The 21,289-nt window shown below is 44.4% G+C and overlaps 2 protein-coding genes across 9 annotated transcripts in view; one reads left to right on the forward strand and one right to left on the reverse strand.

Moving 5' to 3' along the window:
- The window catches only part of PAPLN (papilin, proteoglycan like sulfated glycoprotein), a 45,677-nt gene extending 32,771 nt beyond the window's left edge, over positions 1-12,906 (forward strand). For both annotated transcript variants that reach the window (XM_079769143.1, XM_079769142.1), the window contains 2 exons: positions 1,095-1,261; positions 9,557-12,906. In XM_079769143.1, coding sequence (XP_079625269.1) covers positions 1,095-1,261; positions 9,557-9,732 — 343 coding nt within the window. In that variant the 3' untranslated portion in view covers positions 9,733-12,906. The remainder of the gene's footprint in view (positions 1-1,094; positions 1,262-9,556) is intronic.
- The window catches only part of NUMB (NUMB endocytic adaptor protein), a 145,993-nt gene continuing 136,752 nt past the window's right edge, over positions 12,049-21,289 (reverse strand). For 4 of the 7 annotated variants that reach the window (XM_079769162.1, XM_079769161.1, XM_079769163.1 and 1 more), the window contains 4 exons: positions 19,415-19,708; positions 17,659-17,808; positions 15,056-15,202; positions 12,049-14,200 (listed from right to left, as the gene is read on the reverse strand). In XM_079769162.1, coding sequence (XP_079625288.1) covers positions 13,485-14,200; positions 15,056-15,202; positions 17,659-17,808; positions 19,415-19,708 — 1,307 coding nt within the window. In that variant the 3' untranslated portion in view covers positions 12,049-13,484. The remainder of the gene's footprint in view (positions 14,201-15,055; positions 15,203-17,658; positions 17,809-19,414; positions 19,709-21,289) is intronic. The other 3 variants (XM_079769165.1, XM_079769166.1, XM_079769167.1) reach the window with 3 other exon arrangements.

Raw genomic sequence — 21,289 nt, forward strand, 5'->3', positions numbered from 1 at the left:
ACCTCCACCCCTGGCCAAGGCCACCAGCTATCCCCCTGGTCCTAAATCTTCTGGACACACCCCAATCCCCACGCGGCCTGTGCCCTTCCTGCTTCTTTCCCCGCTGGCCCATCTCCGCAGAGCCAGCCCTTAGAAGCCAGCGGACCTCAGGGTCTGGCCTCGGTCCTCGGATTATCTAACTTCGCCTTCGGCAAACATGCAGACACATGGTTTCCGGGACCATCCAGTGGTGACCCATGATCTGGGTCCAGACCTCAAACCCGATGCCTCCTGGTCTCTCACAGGCCCCCGAAATGCAAAATGGTGGAAAATAACCTCACCATTCACCCCTCATCACTGTCCTGGGTCTCCCATGGTGGAGGGGCACCCCCATGACCCAGCACCCCAACCTAGAAACCGCTATCCTTCTCGATTTCTCCTCTCCCACATCTGACCCTTATTGCCTGTCATCTACCTGTGCAGCAGCCTCTGACCTGGCCTCTGTTTTCAGGCTTGTCCCCCAGCCTCCCCTGCAGTCAGAGACCCTTTCCAAGTACAAATGCCATGTCAGTCCTAGTACCCCCTGGATCCAGTCCAACTCCTGGCCAGAGCTGTGCACACTTCCTCTCGCCCCGGCCATGGCCTTCCTCCAAGCTCCCGAGTCCCCATGTTGCCCTCCTCCAGCCAGCTGCAGCCTCCTCATCCTTAGGCCAGTCTCCCCCAAACAACTGCACCCCCACCCCCGTGCCCTGGAGGCGGGGAATGCTTATTGCTTCTTCCAGCACAGGGCCTGGCACCTCATGGCTGCCTACAGTCCTTGGTTAATGAAGAGTGGGGATCCTCTGTGGGACAGACGCACTGACGGCCCTCAGAGCACTGTGCTCAGTTGGTGTGTTTGTCACTTCTATTTCGCTTTGATAATGTCCTATCTTTTGGGTACCCTGTCCCACCTCTCCTAGGAGGTGAGGGCCGTTTGTCCACAGAGGGAGCAGCTGACTCTGGAGTGGTCTTTGATTGCCTCCTCCCTCTGCCTCTGGGCCCTGGGAGTAGCATCCCAGGGGCCTAGGGCCTAAGACCAGAGGCCCTGGACAGCGCTCACGTCCGCCCCCCTCCAGGAACGGGCTGCCGATACGGGCCGACGGCCACCGTGTCCACCAGTCTCCAGATGGCACTTTGCTGATCCACAACCTGCGGGCCGGGGACCAGGGCTCCTACACGTGCAGCACGTACCGTGGCAGCCAGGCCGTCAGCCGTAGCACCGAGGTGAAGGTGGTGCCGCCAGGTAGGAAAGGCTGCTTGTTCCCCAGCAGCCTCTGCGGTCCCAGGACTCTGGTCCGGGTCCTCTCACTCTGCCGTTACTGAAGTGGGACTCGGGGCAGGGGCTTAGCCTTCCTGGCCTCAGTCTCCTCATGTGTACAGTGGGCTACTCCACCGCCTGACAGGCTACAGTGAGGATGAAGGAAATAATGTGGACAGGCATCTGCTCATAGCTTAATAGATGATGCGAAATAGCATATTTTAGACTTACTGGCTTTATTTTGAGAAATAGGATTGACTGGAAGTTTCTAATACTTAAGGCAGATCATTAAGATCTGTCCATTCTAATTAGGGCGGCAAAACATGGTCCTACGATTGTAAAGTGCCTGTGTGGCCCTGGGATCCATAGAGATCAGAAAGGAAAGACAGGGGTTAGTGTCGCCAACTGACAAGTGACGCTAATCGGGAGAGCTCCCGGGATGCTTCCACCAGTCATACAACAGATTTGTGGCCACCTTGGCACTAATCCTCATACTTAATGTTCTTTTCACTGAACTATTACACCTGTAAGTGGGCAGAATTTTCCTTGCACTATTTAGTAAGTTGATATTTCAGCCTTCTATTCTCTAGCTCTTGCTCTAAGCTGTTATCAAATTTCAACAAATCTAAATACCATGTTTTAAGATGCATTTTTGTAACACTAAGGAAAAAACGGCTAATTCAATGCTAGGACACCATCAATTAATTTGCAGTCCAATTTGACAGGTGTTAAAATATGAAAGTAAGTGCATCTCAGAATTGATGAAACAGCTTGTGGTTTAATCTTCAATCTCACAAGAGCTCTGTGTTCAAATAAGCCAGAGGGGTGGGGAGGATGGTGGTGATCTTTGCCCTACGCCCAGTGTGCCTCCATGTACCCTCAATCTGGGCTCACTGAGCAGCAGGGCTGGAAAGAGCTGAGGGAGAACGTGCCGGGGCCCGGGCCTGGCTGCCAGGATGAGGGGGGACTGGTCAGTGCTAGGGGCAGGAAGTCTGTGGTAGAAGTGTTGCTTAGGGAGTTGGACTGACACCCGGGCCTTGTCTGTGAGCTCCTTAGAACAGCGACCGGGACGCGCGTCCCGGGACTCCAGCCCAGGGCTTGGCAGCACCAGGTGCTCAGAAACTTGGTGACAGCCTCCTACTGCAGGAGCTACTTCCCGCCTCCGATGATGCCCAGCAAACCCGTCTCTTATCTACATAACCAAACTTACCAGACTTCAGACAAACTAGAATACAGATTTATGTGAGAAGGAGAGTGGTTAGGAGGACCCTGACGGTTGTGATCCCGGTAGATACGTCCGTCTGTGTGGGAAACCAATCTACAATCAGAAACTTGCTTGGTGAAGGCTGGTGGGACTCCTGATGACGTGTGGTCACCACGCTGAAAGGTCTGTGACCTGCCTCTTGGAAACGGCACTGTGGCTTCGTCGGCCACTTTTCTCCCACCCGTGCTGGACCACCGTGCTGCTCATCTTAGATATTTTTGGGGCATCTTTCTTTATTAGAAGTGGCCTCCCTCCTAACTGTATTCATTCCATGGATTAGGCTGCAGCCATTTTTTCTTTGGGGAGCGGGGTTTCACCTTGCCCTAGTCATGGTTTGGGGCTAACACTGGAATTAGTGTTAGCAATAGGGCGGGGGGGTGGTGCTTGAGCCAGTCACACTCTAGAGTAGGCGTCCTCAAACTATGGCCCGCGGGCCACATGCGGATGTTTTTGCCGTTTTGTTTTTTTACTTCAAAATAAGATATGTGCAGTGTGCATAGGAATTTGTTCATAGTTTTTTTTAAACTATAGTCCGGCCCTCCAACGGTCTGAGGGACAGTGAACTGGCCCCTGTTTAAAAAGTTTGAGGACCCCTGCTCTAGAGCAAGCATGTCAAACTCGCAGGTCGCATGTGGCCCACAATGAATATTTTTTCGGCCCAGCCAATATAACGGTATGTAAGAAACATTTTAATAACTTCATGACTTAATTTTTACAATATCCTGTTATACATAATTATTAATAATGAACTACAATGTTTGCTAATGACTGATTAATATAATTGTATTGCATTCATTTCCCTTACGTGCCACGTGCCTTATGCTCAGGCGCACCATTTCTCTTCACTAATACTAGCAGCGAATATTTTAGCAGCCGACTGCCACGTCATTAGTCTTAGACTGACTTGTTTGGTGTGTGCAACAGGAAATATTTCGCTTTTGGAGAACAAGAAAAATAGGTTCATTTGTGTTACGCTTATTAATTTGTGCAGTGTCTGGTAAGTTATTGTTCAAGAAAAAATATTTTTATTAAAATGTTCTATTATTTTATATTAATGACCATTTATTTTAGCCCTTTGTATTCAGCATGTTTCTATGAAAATTGAAGCTTTTTTTTTTTGCGGCCCACATAAACTTATAAACCTTGTTTATTTGGCCCATGTTAGCCTTTGAGTTTGACATGCTTGCTCTAGAGCCGTGGTCGGCAAACTGCGGCTTGTGAGCCACATGCGGCTCTTTGGCCCCTTGAGTGTGGCTCTCAAAAGAAATTTCAATCATTGTACTGTTGATATTTGGCTCTGTTGACTAATGAGTTTGCTGACCACTGCTCTAGAGTAATAGAGTAAGGGACATACTTCTACTGTGAGGCCTTATTCTTTTTGCTTAAAATATTGTTTAGAAATAGAAAATACTATACGGAAAAAACTCAGGGGGTCACTCATTGTTTTAAATGAGAGGGAATAAGGCAAAAAACACAGTTAGACACTCATGTGCCCATTGCAGATGAGGAAACAGAGGCACAGAGAGCTTAAGTATCTGCCCAAAGTCAGCCAGCTGGCAAGGGGCAGAGCCAGGACTGCGCCCAGGAAGTCTGGCTCTGGAGCGGGTGTGCTTAACCTCTGTAGTCAATGGTCATTTTGTTGTACGTTGGAAGGAAGCACGGGGGAAATGGGATAAGCCTTCCCCAAGGCCCAGGAGGTCTGACTTTAGGGAAAGTGCTACTCAGGCCCAAGCCAAGCGGGGAACAAGAGCCCCTTCCAGAAAGAAAGGGAAGTTAAGGAGATAGGCCACTTCAGCCCTACGATGAAGCAGCGGACGGAAACTCGCGCAGTTTATAAGATACAGAAGCTCCTAGTAAATGCCAAGGAGGGGACCAGTGCTCTGTGCTCAGTATTGGAGCATTGCTCACAAGACTGTTTTCCTGTCACCTTGACTAGCACGCACTGCTTTCTCGGGGCGGGAGAGGAAAAACGGAAACAAAGGGCCAGATAAACTGGGACTACCGAATGCACAAAACTTGGAGGCTGGAGGAAGGAAACCAGCAGTGAGAGGGAGGACAAAACAGCACTTGCCAACTCAAAAATTTTCTTTAGGGCTGATCCTACTCTCTTCTTCCCAATCTAAAGGCCAAGGCAGAGGTCATTTAGCTCGTCAGGCCTCAACAGTAAGGGTAGGGAGTTAACTTCAAGAGCTGTTTAATCATCTAGTCAGTCAGTATTTGGGAGTCTGCGATGGGCTGTGCTGAGGTGGCAAAAGAATAATGGGAGGACCATTGCATGCTATAGTAGGGCCAAAAATGGGTGGCAAATGACTTCCAGCCAAGATGGCGGAGTAAATATTGTGCTCATCTTCCCCCACGATCACATCAAATTATACCTAAATTATAGAACCGCCTGAACACTAGCTGAACAGAAGTCCTATAACGAAGGATATACAGAAGCAGCCATGACGAGACTGGTAGGTGAGGGCAAGTCCCACACCCAGCCAGCAAGGTGGGAGGTGGGTGCCAAATCTGAGCTCTCCATTAACCTGGCTAACACTGTTTGCCCCACCCAACTCATAGCCAACCTGAGCCACTTCCAGTCACTTTTCCACAAAAGCAGCTGTCCTTGCCACAAACTTTCTCAAAATCTCCCAAAGGTCTAGAAACCCCAAACAAACAGCAGCTGGCCTTGGTGTGCCCTGTGCCTCTTGCTAAGTGCTCCAACCTTGGCACAAGAGGCACTTGGTCTCACCTTGCACTGTAGCTCCCGTTATGTGGCCCCAGCCTGGCATAAGCTGCAGCCCATGCTGGCTGGGAGTGCAGCTTCAACTAAGTGGCCACAATATGGCACTAAAGCAGCAACCAATCGCAAATCACTTTGTACCTCCCATTAGGCAGCCCCAAGCTGGGCACAGATGGCGGCTGACCTTGGCCTGCACCAGAGCCCTTCCCAAGAGCCTCCAGAACCAACACAGCCAGTGGCCAGCTTCAGACCACACCAAAGTACCACCCAATCGGTTCCATAAACAACACATGGGACGAGCAGACGTGGCTGGTACAAGAGATCTGCTAAAGCAACTCCTGCTCCATGGGTCAGCCCCTACAGCTTTTCTGTAGTCATGGCCAGTCCTCACGGCCCATCAGCCCGAGGGTCAATCCCACCCACTGACATGCCAATAGCAATCAAGGCTCAACTACAACAGGAGAGCAAACACAATCCACACAAGGGACACTCCTGGAGCACCAGCTCAGGTGAAAAAGGAGACTGCTCCCCTGGTCCTCACAGCACACCTGCTACGTAAGGCCACTCTGCCAAGTGTGGGAGACATAGCAGACCTACCCAATACCTAGAAACACAGAGTGTCAGCCAAAATGAAGAGACAGCCATGTTCCAAATGAAAGAACAGGACAAAACTCCAGAAAAAGAACTAAATGAAATGGGCACAAGCAATCCACCAGATAAAGAGTTCAAATACTGGTTATAAGGATGTTCAATGAGCTCAGTGGAAGAATAGATGAACTCAGTAAGAACCTCAACAAAGAGATAGAAATCATACAAAAAAAAAAAAAAAAAAGAACCAGTCAAAAGTGAAGACTACATTAGAGGGAATCAACAGCAGATGAGATGAAACACAGGATCAGATCTAGAAAATAAGATAGTGAAAACCAAGAAAAAGAATGAAAAAAAAATTGTGTAAGGGACCTTTAGGATAAACCAACATTATTATTATTTTTTTAGAGAGTGGAAGGGAGGGGAAGAGACACATCAATGGGTTGCCTCCTGCACATGCCCTTGACCGGAATCGAACTCGGGACCCTTCAGTCAAGGGCCAACGCTCTATCCACTGAGAAAACTGGCTAGGGCAGGATAAACCAACATTTGCATTGTAGGGGTACCAGAAGCAGAAGAAAGCAAGGGATTGAAAATCTATTTGAAGAAATGACAGAAGACTTCTCTACTCTGGCAAAGGAAATAGACATACAAGTGCAGAGAGTCCCAAACAAGATAGGCCCACACCAAGACACATTATAATTAAAATGCCAAAGGTGAACGACAAAGAGAGAATCTTAAATGCAGCAAGAAAAATGCAGTTAGTTACCTATAAAGGTGGTCCGATAAGACTGTCAGCTGATTTCTCACAAGAAACTTTACAGGTCAAAAGAGATTGGCAAGAAATATTCAAAATGATGAAAAGCACAGACTTATAATCAAGATTATGCTGCAAAGTTATCATAGGAAATAAAAATTCTCACTGACAAAGGCAAACAGTATAAAGGCAGTGGATCAACAGCTATTACAAAGGTTAAAAAGCAAAAGTAGGAAGATCATGTGTAATTATGGTAATAAAATAAGGGACACACACAAAGGAAGTAAAAAATTACCATAACATAAATGTGGAGGTGGTGAGTAAAAATTATAGTCATTTTAGAATGTGTTTGACTTTAAGCGACCATCAACTTAACCCTCTGCACTCGCTTGCTTTTTTCTCGATTCCTGCTACCAATGCTAACCGTGTCGAGTGACACTCGACATCCGAGTGCAAAAGGTTAAAATAGACTGCAATAAACAGTGAAGCACATGGTAACCACAAACCAAAAATCTACAAGAGATATGCAAGAAATAAAGAGAAGGGAATCCAAACACTATACTACAGAAAGTCATCAACCTATGAGAGCAAGAGAATAAGAAAGGAACACAGAAGAACTACAAAAACAATAACATGGCAATAACTATCAATAATTACTTTAAATGTAAATGGACTAAATGCTTTAATCAAAAGATATTGGGTGACTGAATGGATAGAAAAACATGACCCACACATATGCTGCCTACAACAGACCCACTTCAGCTAGGAAAACAAGCACACAAAGTAAAGGGATGGAAAAGGGTATTTCATGCTAATAGACACCACCCAAAGAGCTGGGGGAGCAATACTTAAACAAGATAAACTTTAAAACAAGGGCTGTAACAAAAGACAAAGAAGGGCATTTCATAATGATAAAGGGATTAATCCAACAAGAAGGTATAAATGACACATTAGACCAGATGGACTTAATTGACATTTTTAGGACATTTCACCTTAAAGCAGGATATATATTCTTTTCAAGTGCACACAGAACATTTTCCAGGATAGCCAACATGTTAAGCCATAAAAGAAGTCTCAATAAATTAAGAAAACTGAAATCATATCAAGTATCTTTCCCAATCACAGTGGTATTAAACTAGAAATCAAAACAAGAAGAAAACTGAAAATGACAAAAACATGTGAAGGCTAAATAACATGCTGTTAACCAATGAATGGGTTAACAATGAGATCAAGGAAGAAATTAAAAGATACCTTGAGACAAACGTAAATGAAAACACAATGACCCAAAATCTATGGGACACAGCCAAAATAGTTTTAAGAGAAAGAGAAATAGTAATACAGGCCTACTTCAAAAAACAATAAAAATCTCCAACAATCTAACCTTGCACATAAAGGAACTAGAAAAAAGAAGAATAAAGCCCAAAGTGAGAAGGGAGGAAATAACAAAGATAGTTTTTAAAAAACAATAGAGCCCTAGCCAGTCTGGCTCAGTGGGTAGAGCATTAGCCTGTGGACTGAAGGTTCATGGGTGAATTCTGGTCAAGGGCACATACCTTGGTTGTAGGCTTGTTCCCCGGCCCTGGTTGGGGCGCATGTGGGAGGAACCAATCTCACATTGATGTTTCTCTGTCTCTTCCCCTCCCTCCCACTCTCTCTAAAAAAAAAAAAAATCAATGGAAAAATATCCTCAGGTGAGAATTTACAAAACAAAAATAAAAAACCTGAAAAGACAACCAACAGAATGGGAGAAGATATTCACCATTGAGATATCCAATGAAGAGTTAATATCCAAAATACACGAGGAACTCACAAAACTTAACACCAAAATACCCCCAAACAACCCAATTAAAGAATGAGCAAAGGTCCTAAACAGACATTTCTCCACAGAGAATATACAGGTGACCAATAGATATATGAAAAGATGCTCAACATCACTAATCATCAGGGAAATATAAATTAAAATCACAATGAGATATCATTTCATACCTGTCAGAACGTGTATCTCCAATAAATCAACAAGCAATAAGTGTTATCGAAGATGTGAAGAAAAGGGAGCCCTCGTGCACTGTTGGTGGGAATGCAGATTGGAACAGCCACTATGGAAAACAGTATTATGGAGGTTCCTCAAAAAATTAAAAATACAACTGCCATATGACCCAACAATTCCAATTCTGGGTATTTATCTGAAGAAATCCAAAACACAAATTTGAAAAGACATATGCATCCCTATGTTCACTGTAGCATTATTAGTAGCCAAGATATGGAAGCAACCTAAGTATCACTAAATTATTTGATAAAGACGTGGTACATATATATAAAATGGAATATTATTCAGCCATAAAACCGGTGAAATCTTGCCATTTGCAACAATATGGATGGACTCAGAGGGTATTATACTAAGTGAAATAAGTCAGACAGAGAAATACAAATACCATCTGATTTCACTTACATGTGGAATCTAAAAAAAAAAAATGAACAAACAAAACAAACTCAGATACAGAGAACAAACTGATGATTTCCAGAGGGAAGAGAGTTTAGGAGGATGGGTGAAAAGGGGGAAGGGATTAAGATATACAAATTGCAGTTATAAAAACAGTCACAGGAATGTAAAGTACAGCATAGGGAATAGTCAACAATATTGTAATAACTATGCATGGTTTAGATGGGAACTAGACTTATAGGACTTTCTAAGTTATATGAATGTGTAATCACTATGTCGCACACCTGAAACAAATGTATGTCAACTGTAATTGAAAAAAAAAAAAAGGATGGATGGAAATTGTGACCCCTCCTTGTAGTTGTACATACAGGTGTTGAAAGGTTTCAGGGCAACTCCATGTTGGGGGCATCTGACAGCCACGGTGCCACTTTTAAGGAAATGAAATGGTGAGAATTTTCAGCACACAGAGCTTCCTTACCCTTTCTCTCTCCCTTGCTGTTTTGCAGCACTGGCCGCCCAGCCCAGGGACCCCGGCAGGGATTGCATGGATCAGCCGGAGCTGGCCAACTGTGAGCTCATCCTGCAGGCCCGGCTCTGTGGCAATGAGTATTACTCCAGCTTCTGCTGTGCCAGCTGTTCCCGTTCCCAGCCGCATGCTCAGCCGGTCTGGCAGCAGGGATGAAGGCTGGCTCCAGCCCCGGTCCTGAAACAACTCGTAGGGCTGGGGAGAAGGGCAGGGGGACTCGCTCTCCCCTCTGTGGCTGGCAAGGGAGTTATCTTCTGGAGACACCCCACCCCACCCCACCTACCCCACCCCACCCACCCCACCCAGCCAGTGTTTAGCCTCAGCAGAGGCCAGATCAGCATCTCTGACATGACCAAAGATAGCTGAGTTGTCACAGAGAGAAATCTGTTTAGATTAGGATACCCTTTACTTTACAACTTCCCTCTATAATTTCTGTTACACAGCATCAGTTCACTGCGTTTTAAAATGAGCTACTAGGGTTCTCACTTCATGTAAAGCTGGACAGGGAGGTGCATAACTGTTTCAAAGTAAACACCTACCTAACTCCTGCTGTGACAGGGAAGGATTCTTTGCTAGAACTAGATCTCATCTGGGGTCAAACAGTGGTCTATTGCTCTAGTCCCTTTCTCAACCTTCTAGGTAGTAAATAGCAACCAGCTTCAAGCCCATCTGTGCCTATGGGTAACAGCATAATGTTGGTGAAAGCTCTCAGGAAAGTAGACTATAAGGTAAGGCTCAGATAGGGATTTAGTATGAAAGGGTAGCAGTTGCATTATTATCTGAGCATGAAAGAACTGTAAAAGCTTCTTACTTTCATCGGGAAGCTGGAGCCGGAAGCCCTCCTCCTGAGGCCAACAGGAAGAGCTGGCTGTGAGGACCGCCTTACACCTGTATGGAGCTGATCGACGGGCCTGCTCTGTACTGAGACCAACAAGGAGCCGCTCCTTCTTGAGTAGGAATCTGTGGATCAAAGTGTTTGCTGCCACATAAAAGCCAGACTATTGTTAAAAACAGCAGTCTGGCCAGTGTGGCCCAGTGGTTGAGCATCAACCTATGAACTAGGAGGTCAGGGTTCGATTCCCAGTCAGGGCACATGCCCGGGTTGCAGGCTTGATCCTCAGTAGGAGTGCAGGAGGCAACCGATCAATGATTCCCTCTCATCATTAATGTTTCTATCTCTGCCTCCCTTTCCCTCCCTCTCTCTGAAGTAAATTAAAAAATATATTTAAAGAAATCAGCAACAGTAAAATAGTGGTACCAATGGAGGGGAGGGCAATGTAATAATAAGGAAGTGGCTTCAGAAATGGTTTGAGTTGGTGGAAGTCATTCTTCATCTCAGAACTTCCAATTCCTTGCTGCTAAAATAAGAGGCCTGGATTCAATGAGCTTCTTAGTCCCTTTCCACTTAACTTTCTACAATCCTCCAGAGGGCTGGCTGGGCCTAGTGACACAGGTTACTCAGAGACATGGGAAACAAAGACAGGCGCTAAGGGAAAGGTTTTGTTCATCATGACCACACGGGCTGAGGGAGGGATACTTCTTGGTCTACCTATCATGGGCCAAGGCACAGATCTTTTCTTTCCATTTAAAAATATTGAGGACCATTCCCTTTGATTCACCACGGCTGGTTTTGCTATAAAAATTAGAAAATTTCTAATTTTCTTGGACTCCCCAGTTCTTTAATTAAACCAGTATTTGGCCCATCGGTAACATATTTTCAGAAGGTAAGTTTGAGGTTAGCTAGCTCTTCTTAGAACTTGTCACAGAATAGTGGACTGACGTTCAAGGTGAGAGTAAAACTCAATCTAAACCACTGGTTCTCAACCCTCTTCCACAGTGGGAGCCTTTTAAAAAAATAGAACCAGGGGTTCCACTCCTCAGAGATTCAAATTTAATTGGTCTAGAGTACTGCCCAGCCATGAGGATTTTAAATGCTCCCCAAGTGATTTTGATACATATCCAAGGTTGAGACTCACTGCTCCAGCCCTGGATATCTGATTGTGAATCTTGCTCCAATGCAGATTCTGCTTCCAAGGTCTGGAGGAGGGTGGGGAGCTGAGATTCTGTATCTCTAACCAGCTCCTAGGTGAAGTCCATGCTGTTGTCCAGACCACACTTTAGGCAGCAAGATTCTGATGTTCGAGATGCGTTTAGGATCAACCAAAGCCTAAAGAATGAATACAAATATGAACTATAAGAATATACCAGAGCCCTGGCCAGTGAGACTTGGAGTGTTGCCCGCACACCAGAGGGTTGCGCATGTGGGAGGCAACCGATCAATCGATGTTTTTCTCTCTTTCTCCTTACCGCTCTCTGAAAAATAATAATAAAAGAATATATTAGAAAATAAAAGATTTTCTAGCCACCAAACTAGAGAGCTGCAGCAACAGCAGAATGGAGAGAGGGAACAAGACCTGAAAGAACTAAAAGTCTACTGCTAATAAAGAAAAGGGGAAAGAACAGCCCTTTATGGGCAAAAGCTTCTACCACGAACATTTATTTTTGTTAAAGCAGATTATAAATTCTCATCAGTACAAATATATATAACTTACATTTGATTGTAAGGCCAACGTTCAAAAGTAAAAATGAGATGGGATCTCACGTTGTTACCAGAGGTCAAGTGGCTGCAACTGGCAACGGGATGTTCTGTCCACCACAAGGGAGGGGGACGAGGACACACACATGGACACACATGGACACACACACACACACACACACACACACACACACACACCCCTAATAAAACCAGAAACTCCATCCCCACAAAACTCATGGGAACAACACTTAAAGGACAAAACAGAACCCACCAAGACCCACATGACAAACCAACAGAATAACCTGCGTTCCAGTCTATGCATATGATGTCACTGTCACCTTAGTGTTAAAACAAAGTCAAGGATTAACATAAGGAAACTGCAGCAATATATAAAAGAAAATACATATTCTCTATAGAGCATATTTAGACTGATTCCATTAAAATAATATTAGAATTTCACCATAGGTTTAAAACCAGGACGAGACTACTCTTTCATTTTCTTTATTTAAACTACAACCTAGTGACTGTATTGGTCATAAGCATGATTGTTGTTGCAATGTGCTACTCTACTTACAATGACTGATACCAAATAAGCGAGGGATCCGGTCTGCACCTCCAGCTTTTCCCCTTTTACTTCAGTAGGCATCAACGATAAATCAATCTTATGTACAATTTCTTACAGCTAACCCTTTTACCTTTGGCAAGATTACTTACAACTTATACAACTTTTTAATATTGAGAACTATTTAAAATATTCTAAATGCATAAAAATAAAGATTTTGGCTTTTTTGATATATATTTATAATATTTATTCTTACTCAAAATGGAAGCTCAACTTTACCCCTAAAATATAGCTCTGCTGGGCAGCTGCTGATGCGCCCTCCTGGGATTCTGGCAGCACCGCCTGCCTCTCGTCCTCGGCCCAAGCACAGGCCACCCTATTCTCAATCTCTAAGATGGGCCAGTATTGAGAGGAGGCAGGTGCATGGCCTGAAAAACGAAGGGAGATCGTTTTGCTTCCCGTTGTGTTCTATATTCCAGTAAATGTGCTTTGAATACAGATTCCTGTTCAGATACGTCTGCCTCTCTGTTATCAGAGATTTGTAAGGGGCTGAGGCAGGAGAAGGACAAAGGGCAACATTTTCTTGACTTCTTTAGCCTAACTAGGACAGCTCTTCTCTAGGAATGGTTTTCTCCACTTTTTTCAAAAATCACCCACACAGCACTCCGCACCTGGACGTGCTCCTGGGGACCTTTGGGATTAGTGAAAAGTGTGCTATTGGGAACACAAAGTCTCCTTTGCTCCTCTAACCTTCACCCTCCTCCCGCCCTTGCCTAAGTATGGACAAAATACATAAGCCATGGGGACTGCTCAAAGTTCAATTTCAAACGTCTTCTGTAAGTCACTGGAGAAGGGGTTGGTGGGGGAGGGGTTAGTACGCTGCTTGGACTTGCTCTCTAATGCAGCCCACTGGGCTTCGAAAGGATCCACCGGGCAGGTGGCCACAGGAACCTCTGTGTGCTTGTCTCCGGAGGCCAACCTGCCATCGTCTACCCCATTGAAAGCTGCAGACCCATTGAAGTGCTCAGCAGGAGGCTTAAAGAAGGGACTGGCAGTAGCACTGCTTGTCTCATACTGAGGGAATGTCTGCTGCTTGACCAGGCTGGGAGACTGATGGGGGTGGGCAGCCTGAGGGTGGCCTGCAGTGCCAAACACATTGGCTACCATCTGGGAGGGAGTGATGCCCACCACAGGCACATTAGGGGCTGGATAGGGCATCCCATTGGCCACAGGATAGGCCTGGGCAGGGATAAAGGCTGGCTGTAGGGGCGGGACCGCACCCACTGGCACGGGCTGAGAGGTGAGGAATGCATTCCCTTGGAAAGGTGGCGCTGGCTGGGAGATGGCAGTGGGTGGAGGCGGCTGGAGGACTGGCTGCAGAGGGACAGCTGAGGCTGGGGGTTGCTGCGCCCGGACGCTCTTGGACACCTCTTCTAACCAGCGGTCAGCTTCAGAGGGAGTACGTCTGTGACCAGCCTGGAAGAGACCTGGAGAGGCAGCACCAGAAGACTGAGCCCACTCGGTCCCTGAAACCAACATGAGAGAGAGAAAAGAGTCAGTCTTCCGGAGCGTTTTTCTTCACCTGATAACCTTGGTGATTTGAATGATCCCAACGTGGAACAAATCCCTCTAGTGGAATAATGTGACTAGCAGGGGAGTTTTGTGGCAGCATGTGTCAGACCATGCTGCTTGCTCAGCCACGCTGAGGAGCTGTCTAGATACGGCTCAACTGCACTGAACCAAGGCAGCGGGCGGGCACAGGAAACCCCTCCCTGGTGCTGCGGCTCATCTACAGTACAGAAACCACCTTGCACATGCTCAAAAGGCCCAAGGTGACTCACCTTCTACTCTAACAGAACGAAGAGAAAATACTTGGTCCTGTACCTCATGACCCCTGCCTGGCTTCCTGACACATGTTGCCTTCCTGATGAACTGCCTTTAGTATTGTTTAAAATTCTCTTGGTTTTATGGTTAAATGTTCATTATAGAAAAACTAGGAAGTACAGAAAAGCAAAAATAAAGTGCTTTTTATAGCTCTTGTTTTTGGGCCTGCCATTGTAGGAGGCAGGGTCCCCTCATCCTATAGGCTTATCCACATATTTCCAAATCCAGTGACAGACTCCTTCAGGGTAGGCCCAGGAATCTGTACTTTATGAAAGTTCTATGGGTGGTTCTGTTCCATAGTCTTAAGAACTGTCAACTTAACCTCTTTAGTTCTTTCTCCTTCTCCAGCCTTTCTTAATTGTAGTTTATTTCCAGGAGAGAACATACTTTTCCTAAAAGGACTTCTCCCTGGCTCCTCCTCAGGTAAATGGCTGATTTTCAAACCAAGGTCACTTAGCTGATCCCAGAATCCTCACCACCATCTGTGGCCACCTTACCCGAATGTGTGGCTGCAATTCCCTTGTTAACAGCATCAAGGGCATGGGCCCAAGGGTTGGTTTCACGCACAGGCATTGCTACGGATGCTAGAGCAGTATGGGCTGGCTTAGCAGCAAGCACATGGAAGGCTGAGTCAGTGCCATTAGCTACAATGGGAGCAGACAACATCAATGGAGTTAATTCATGCAGGGTGCACAGGTGACCTGTTGGAGCTGGGTCAGTCAGGCCAATGTGCAATACTGATGGAACAGACAGACAGAAAAGTTGGTGTTGGGGTAACCATACCATCTTGTAGTGGATACACAAACATTTTGGCAAAGAGGGAATTAGAGGTTGTGATGAAAATAGCTATCTGGAAAGAGTCAAATGACTGTTCTAGGACACTATGTGTATGGGGAGAGAGGAAATGAAAGCCTAGAAAAACAATTTCAAATTAAATTTGAACAGAGCGGCTTTGCATTACAAGCAGCAAAAAGCTAATGCATAGCCTTTGGCATAATGATGTATATAAAGCATTTCCCTCTCCTTTCACTTTCCAAAGTTATGGCAACAATAACAACAATGGGATAAATATAATGATTCCATATTATGTTCTAGATGCTATGTTAATAATACTTTAGTGTGCATCATTTCATTTAATTCTCTCAAAAACCTAGTAAGACTGGTATTATCCCCATATTACAGATGAGGAATCAAACTTGGTATATGTTTTCACTTGCTTAATAAATCTATAATTGACTACATAATTAATTTTATCTTCCTTTTTGGAAGATTTTTTCCTCCTTGGTAATGTTGATAATATCTCAAAGGCCCCACTATTCTTTTCTTGTCTCCCTTTATCAAAATCTCCTGAGACCCTGTTCCTGTATTCTGGGCATCTATTCCATCAGTTGCTCCTCCTCAGTCCATCTATCATTCATATTTAGTATGGAACATATAAGCAGGTACCTTCCCCTGCCCTACACTACAACCATTCCCTGTTTAGGACGAGGTAACCATGCTGTGGCTTTGGTGCTATTTACCCAGGGCTTGTCTAAAAAACTAGCTTACCCTTCGACTGGGAGCCCCTTAAAGACAGGGAAAGGACTATGTTCTATTCAGTTTTACACTCATTGCCTTGTGAATAGGCATACAGTCAGTAGAATGTAACAGGTACTATAGTCAGAAAGACCTGGGTTTAAATCCTGGCTGTGCATGTTGGGCAATTTACTTAAGCTCTCTGAGCCTCATTTTCCTTATCTGTAATGCTTACCTCAAAGAGTTGTTGTGGAGATTAAAAGAGATGAGAACATGCATGAGTCCTTACCATAATGTGGCAGAAGGTACCAAGGGCTCAATAAATTGTGCCTATCATTATTGATATTTCTTAAAATATATTTTATTGATTTTTTTACAGAGAGGAAGAGAGAGGGATAGAGAGTTAGAAACATCGATGAGAGAGAAACATCGATCAGCTGCCTCCTGCACACTCCCCACTGGGTATGTGCCCGCAACCAAGGTACATGCCCTTGACTAGAATCGAACCTGGGACCCTTGAGTCCGCAGGCCAACGCTCTAAACACTGAGCCAAACCGGTTAGGGCTCATTATTGATATTATAAATATTTGTCAGATGGAAAGCTATTTGGCACACATGACTTTAAAGGTATATTTTTTAAAAAGAGATTCCTTGTAGGAAAAGCATGTTGTAGCTTACTCCAACAGGAGCAGGGTACTGTTCGCACAGCAAAGCTTTTTCTGAGCTCTCTCTCAAAAGAAATAAAGAAATGGCAATTATAAGGAGGTCAAACTCTAAAGTCTGTAATTTAAGTAATACAGACTCTTTGCTGACCTCTGAGTCAGTAACTGCTAATTCAGTAACTCTGAAAACAACAACTTTTAGTAACTCTTCAATGCCACAAAGTCAAATTCTAGGACACCTGTTACAGAAGATTAAATGAACTAAAGAGCCAAAAGAAGTACCTTTTTCTGTGTTCCTGAGACTGGGTAGAGACTAGATGAGTCCAGGGCTTCTCAACCTTGGCACTATTGCTATTTTGGGCCAGATAATTCTTTGTTGTAAGGGTGGCTAGCCTGTGCACTAAAGGATGTTTAGTAGCATTCCTGGTCTCTACACAGGTGCCATTAGCAATCACCCTTTACCAAGCTGTGAAACCCCAAATAAAAAATGTCTCCAGACAATGAATGCCAGATTTTCCTTGAGGGGCAAAATCACCCTGGGTGGAAAACCACTGTGCTAAAGAAAGAATAACCTAGAACTCTGATGACTGCTGTGTCTGGAGAAGTGGCTGGATACTCTGACTTTTAACAGTGAAGGGGCAAATGAAGCAGTGGGCTGGGACTATAGCTCCTAATAGAATAGGATGAATGATAGGTAGGTACATGCAAAATGACAAATGCAGACATCTTAGGAAACAGGAAGGGGAACAAAGAGCAAGGACACTGTTGAACAGGGAAATGAATCCATCTGAGACATCAAACAGGGAAATGAGTGGGTCTGACCAGCTTTCGGAAAACTCAGGATGCCAACTTACAGTTAGTGAGCAGCATCATAAAAAGCTAGTTTCAGAGAGAAAAGCTGAGCAGGCTAACAGGGCGCTAACCTTGAAAGGCGGGAGACTGTGGTGCCACTGCTGTGACTGGTTTGGTCATCGGGGCGGATGAGAAGGGATCCTCGGAGGGTGTGCTGAAGGCATTGGTGATCTGTGAGCACAGGGCGCTGATACTCTCTGCTTCCCCTTCTACCTCTGGCACTGCAAGACAAACACAAAATGGCTCCAGACAGAAACACTCAATAATCCAAAAATATAAAATATGGTACAAGGTGGCAGTTTATACTGCATTCCTGATTTGTGAAAGGAAAAGTCTCAACTGACAGGTGCGGCTATAAAAGCAGCTTAAAAAACTTTACTGTCCACTATTTCATTGGCTTTTCAGGTCAGGAGGTATGAAATGTCAACAGTTCATGTCCTGAGGTCTATCTTCCTCCCTTGCAAATCCCCAGATTCCTTTTTGTGCCAAGATGTTGTTAGCTAGAAGTTTCTGGAAGACATGAGTGACCTATTTGATTCAGGTCACTCATGTCTTCCAGAAGGTATGATTTAAGTTCACAGGTATGATTTAAGCTCTGAAGTTCACAGGTATGATTTAAGCTCTGAAGCTATTTAGTAACTATCAGAAAATGGGTTAAAGTCAAAGGGCACCAGTGGATGCTCAGTCCTTTTTTCTATGATAATCCATGACAATGTCATCACTCTCATTTTCCTCTAAAGTACAAAGTATATTAACTGTGAAAACATGGAAAAGTGAACTGAGGTCCAGGACTCTTGAGGCTTTGTTCTTAATATTGACTCTGGGATACTTATGTGTCACTGAGGAAGATAAATGTGTGCTGTACCTTTATTTGCTCAACTGTGAAAAGAGAATGCTAGTTTTTGTTTCCTATCTGCTCCAGAAGGAAACTGAAAACAGGTACTTGAAGCATCTGGAGTTTCCGTTTTTATAGGAGTTGAGAGCTGGACCAACCCTCAGTAATCGTCTAGTGAACTGTTCTTTAGGCCTAGTTTCATGTGTCAAAAGAACTTAACTCTCTGTACTTTTATACCACCACCAGTGAGAGTGCCCTATTGAGACAGAGCTTCCTCACACTCTGAGGAAGCACTGGCTGGGTGTGTCTCAGAGTGAAGTGAAATAGAGTCCAATAAAAGCACTGACCAGATCTGACACTTTAGCTCCGGGTCTTATGATGAGGATAGAACTACCGGGGCTGGCTCAGCTGTACAGAGGCCACACAAAGGACTGTGTGGCAGTTCTGAAAGGTAATGAATATGTGTGAGCAAGCCCACTGTCTCTGATGAACAACAGATCTTAGATTCATACAGGAAGCCTGTTTAGAGTTTCCTCCCTATGGAGCCAACCAGCCACAAGAACAATGAACACTTATCCATTTCTTCTGGTACGTCTGACAGTAATGCTATTTATCTTTATAATTAATTCCCTGCTGGGTCCCAAATGGCAGGATAAGAATGGAAACTTGAGACCCTTGATGTTTGGAAGCAGGTTGGCTGAGAGGTAGTTAAGTACACTTCCACCAGGACAAACCACAAATCTTATAGCTCAGGCTAGGAATTCCCATTATGGCTCTATTACTTGTCTGTTGAAGAGAAATGAATGATTCACATCTCCTCCAGGAACCTTAGTTTTTCTCCCGATGGGAAATGGTACAAGATATTTATAACCATAAACCAGCCTGGGGGGCAGTCGGGGTAGGGCTAGTTTGGTGGGATTAGTGTTTGGACTGGAAGTGACGATAATGTTTCAGTGCTAGAGCACCAGTGAGTCAGGTGGATGCTGCATTACCTGCATTTTTTATGGGGAAATCGGTCTTCCTCTGCATAGTGGAAGGCAAGTCGTTGATGCGCAAGGAAAGCTGGCGTTTAAAGGGTGACATCTTCTGGCTAAGAGCAGGAAATCCTCGGAAAGAGCCTTGGCGAGCAAGTTGTTCAATTGGAGCATGGCGGCGTGGGATGGCATGAGGATTGTTCATCTCCAGAGAGGCAGTGGCATCCGAAGTGGGAGAGGTGGGAGAAGATGGGGATGGGGCAGTGTTGCCAGGCACCACTGATGAACCAACAACTGTCTTGTCTGTTTCAGCTAAAGGTCAAACAAGAGAAAGAGGACCTTAGCAATGTCTTCAAATAATTTGAGCTTACACAGCTGAGGAACTCAAAAACCCTCGTAGGTCCTTTACCCATCTCCTTCCCAATGTCTCTTAAAAGACAGGTTAAAAGCAGGGCTCAGATCTATTTTTCAAACAAATAAAAGGTTTAACCTAACATGCCCCATGATATAGATACTGAGACACACATATCAGATCTCTAATTTTCATGCAGTGATTCATAATTTAAGACTTTGAGCAAGCTTTAAAAAACAGTACAGATGAACTTCTAATGTGAAGTCCTTTAAAAATGATGATTTATGGTTTTCTTTTAAAAAGTATATTTATTGATTTCAGAGAGGGAGAGAGAAATAGAAACATCAATGATGAGAATCATTGATTGGCTGCCTCCTGCACACCCCACACTGGGGATCCAGCCTGCAATCCAGGCATGTGCCCTGACCAGGAATCGAACTGTGACCTCCTAGTTCATAGGTCGACACTCAACCACTGAGCCAAGACGACCGGGCTGGTTTATGGTTTCCAATGTTTGCTTACTTGTTTGGGGGAGATGACTTTGGGAGTGGCAGTTAGTACAGTCTAAATAAGCATAAGATTGATTAGATGTTACAGAATGGCATAAAGCAGTCTTTCAATCATGGACAATATGCATTGTGGCTCATTTGAATAAAAGCATACAGAAGCAAAACTTTAAATTGGAATAAACTAAATATGAGACTGTTTCCATGTGAGTACCAGCTGAGACCCAGTCTGCATGTGGAAAACCTTTAGCACTTCCTCCCCTCACAACCCTCTATAGCTGCTGGGACACTACCACGTTGGCAGTTGCTGCATGGAGCACAGAGTATTATGTGGTGGTACTAAAGAACACGCTTCCAGTTAGAATGTCACCGAGCACACTAAATAACAGCTGTCCATATTAAATTTCCTAATAAAAATAACACGGTGTTTCTTATTCTTTAGGATCCTGGCACAAATGCTTATGAGAAAAGAACAAATCACAATGAATAATTTAGTTTTGAATAAAAATATGTATCTTTTTTTGGTCTTAAAAATTAGAGCTGTTTGGGTCAGTATTGGATTAATGAAGTTACCCAAAATGGCTGGTTTAGAACTGAAAGAATATGGTAAAAATTAGCAAAATTATGTTAATGTATATTTAAACTCAATTGTTTAATTCCAAAATATGCCACATTTGTTTCAACCTGTTATACACAAGAATGCAAAGCATTTCACCAAGCCGTCTCACTCATACACCCAACCCAACCCAACTTTAGGAAACAGACTCTTGAGTAGCTTGAATGCTTGTACAGGCATTTCCGCTACGCTGCCATGTGTACCTGAAAAAACATTCTGCAAAAATCACACACTAAATTAACAGGGCTATAGGAGAAAGAGCTAGGGGCTAGCTTCTCAAAACCTAGGAGCTTTTTCACGAAAGCACTAAAAAGCAGGAATAATATAGTGACAACAGTAGCACCCAGCAGCATGTCAGTAGGGCCTTTGCAGCCTAGACCTGGGATTTGTACTTCTTCTTTAAGATGTAGGTTCTTTGT

The sequence above is a fragment of the Cnephaeus nilssonii genome (genome assembly GCF_951640355.1).
Source record: "Cnephaeus nilssonii genome assembly, chromosome: 4".
NCBI classification, from domain to species: domain Eukaryota; kingdom Metazoa; phylum Chordata; class Mammalia; order Chiroptera; family Vespertilionidae; genus Cnephaeus; species Cnephaeus nilssonii.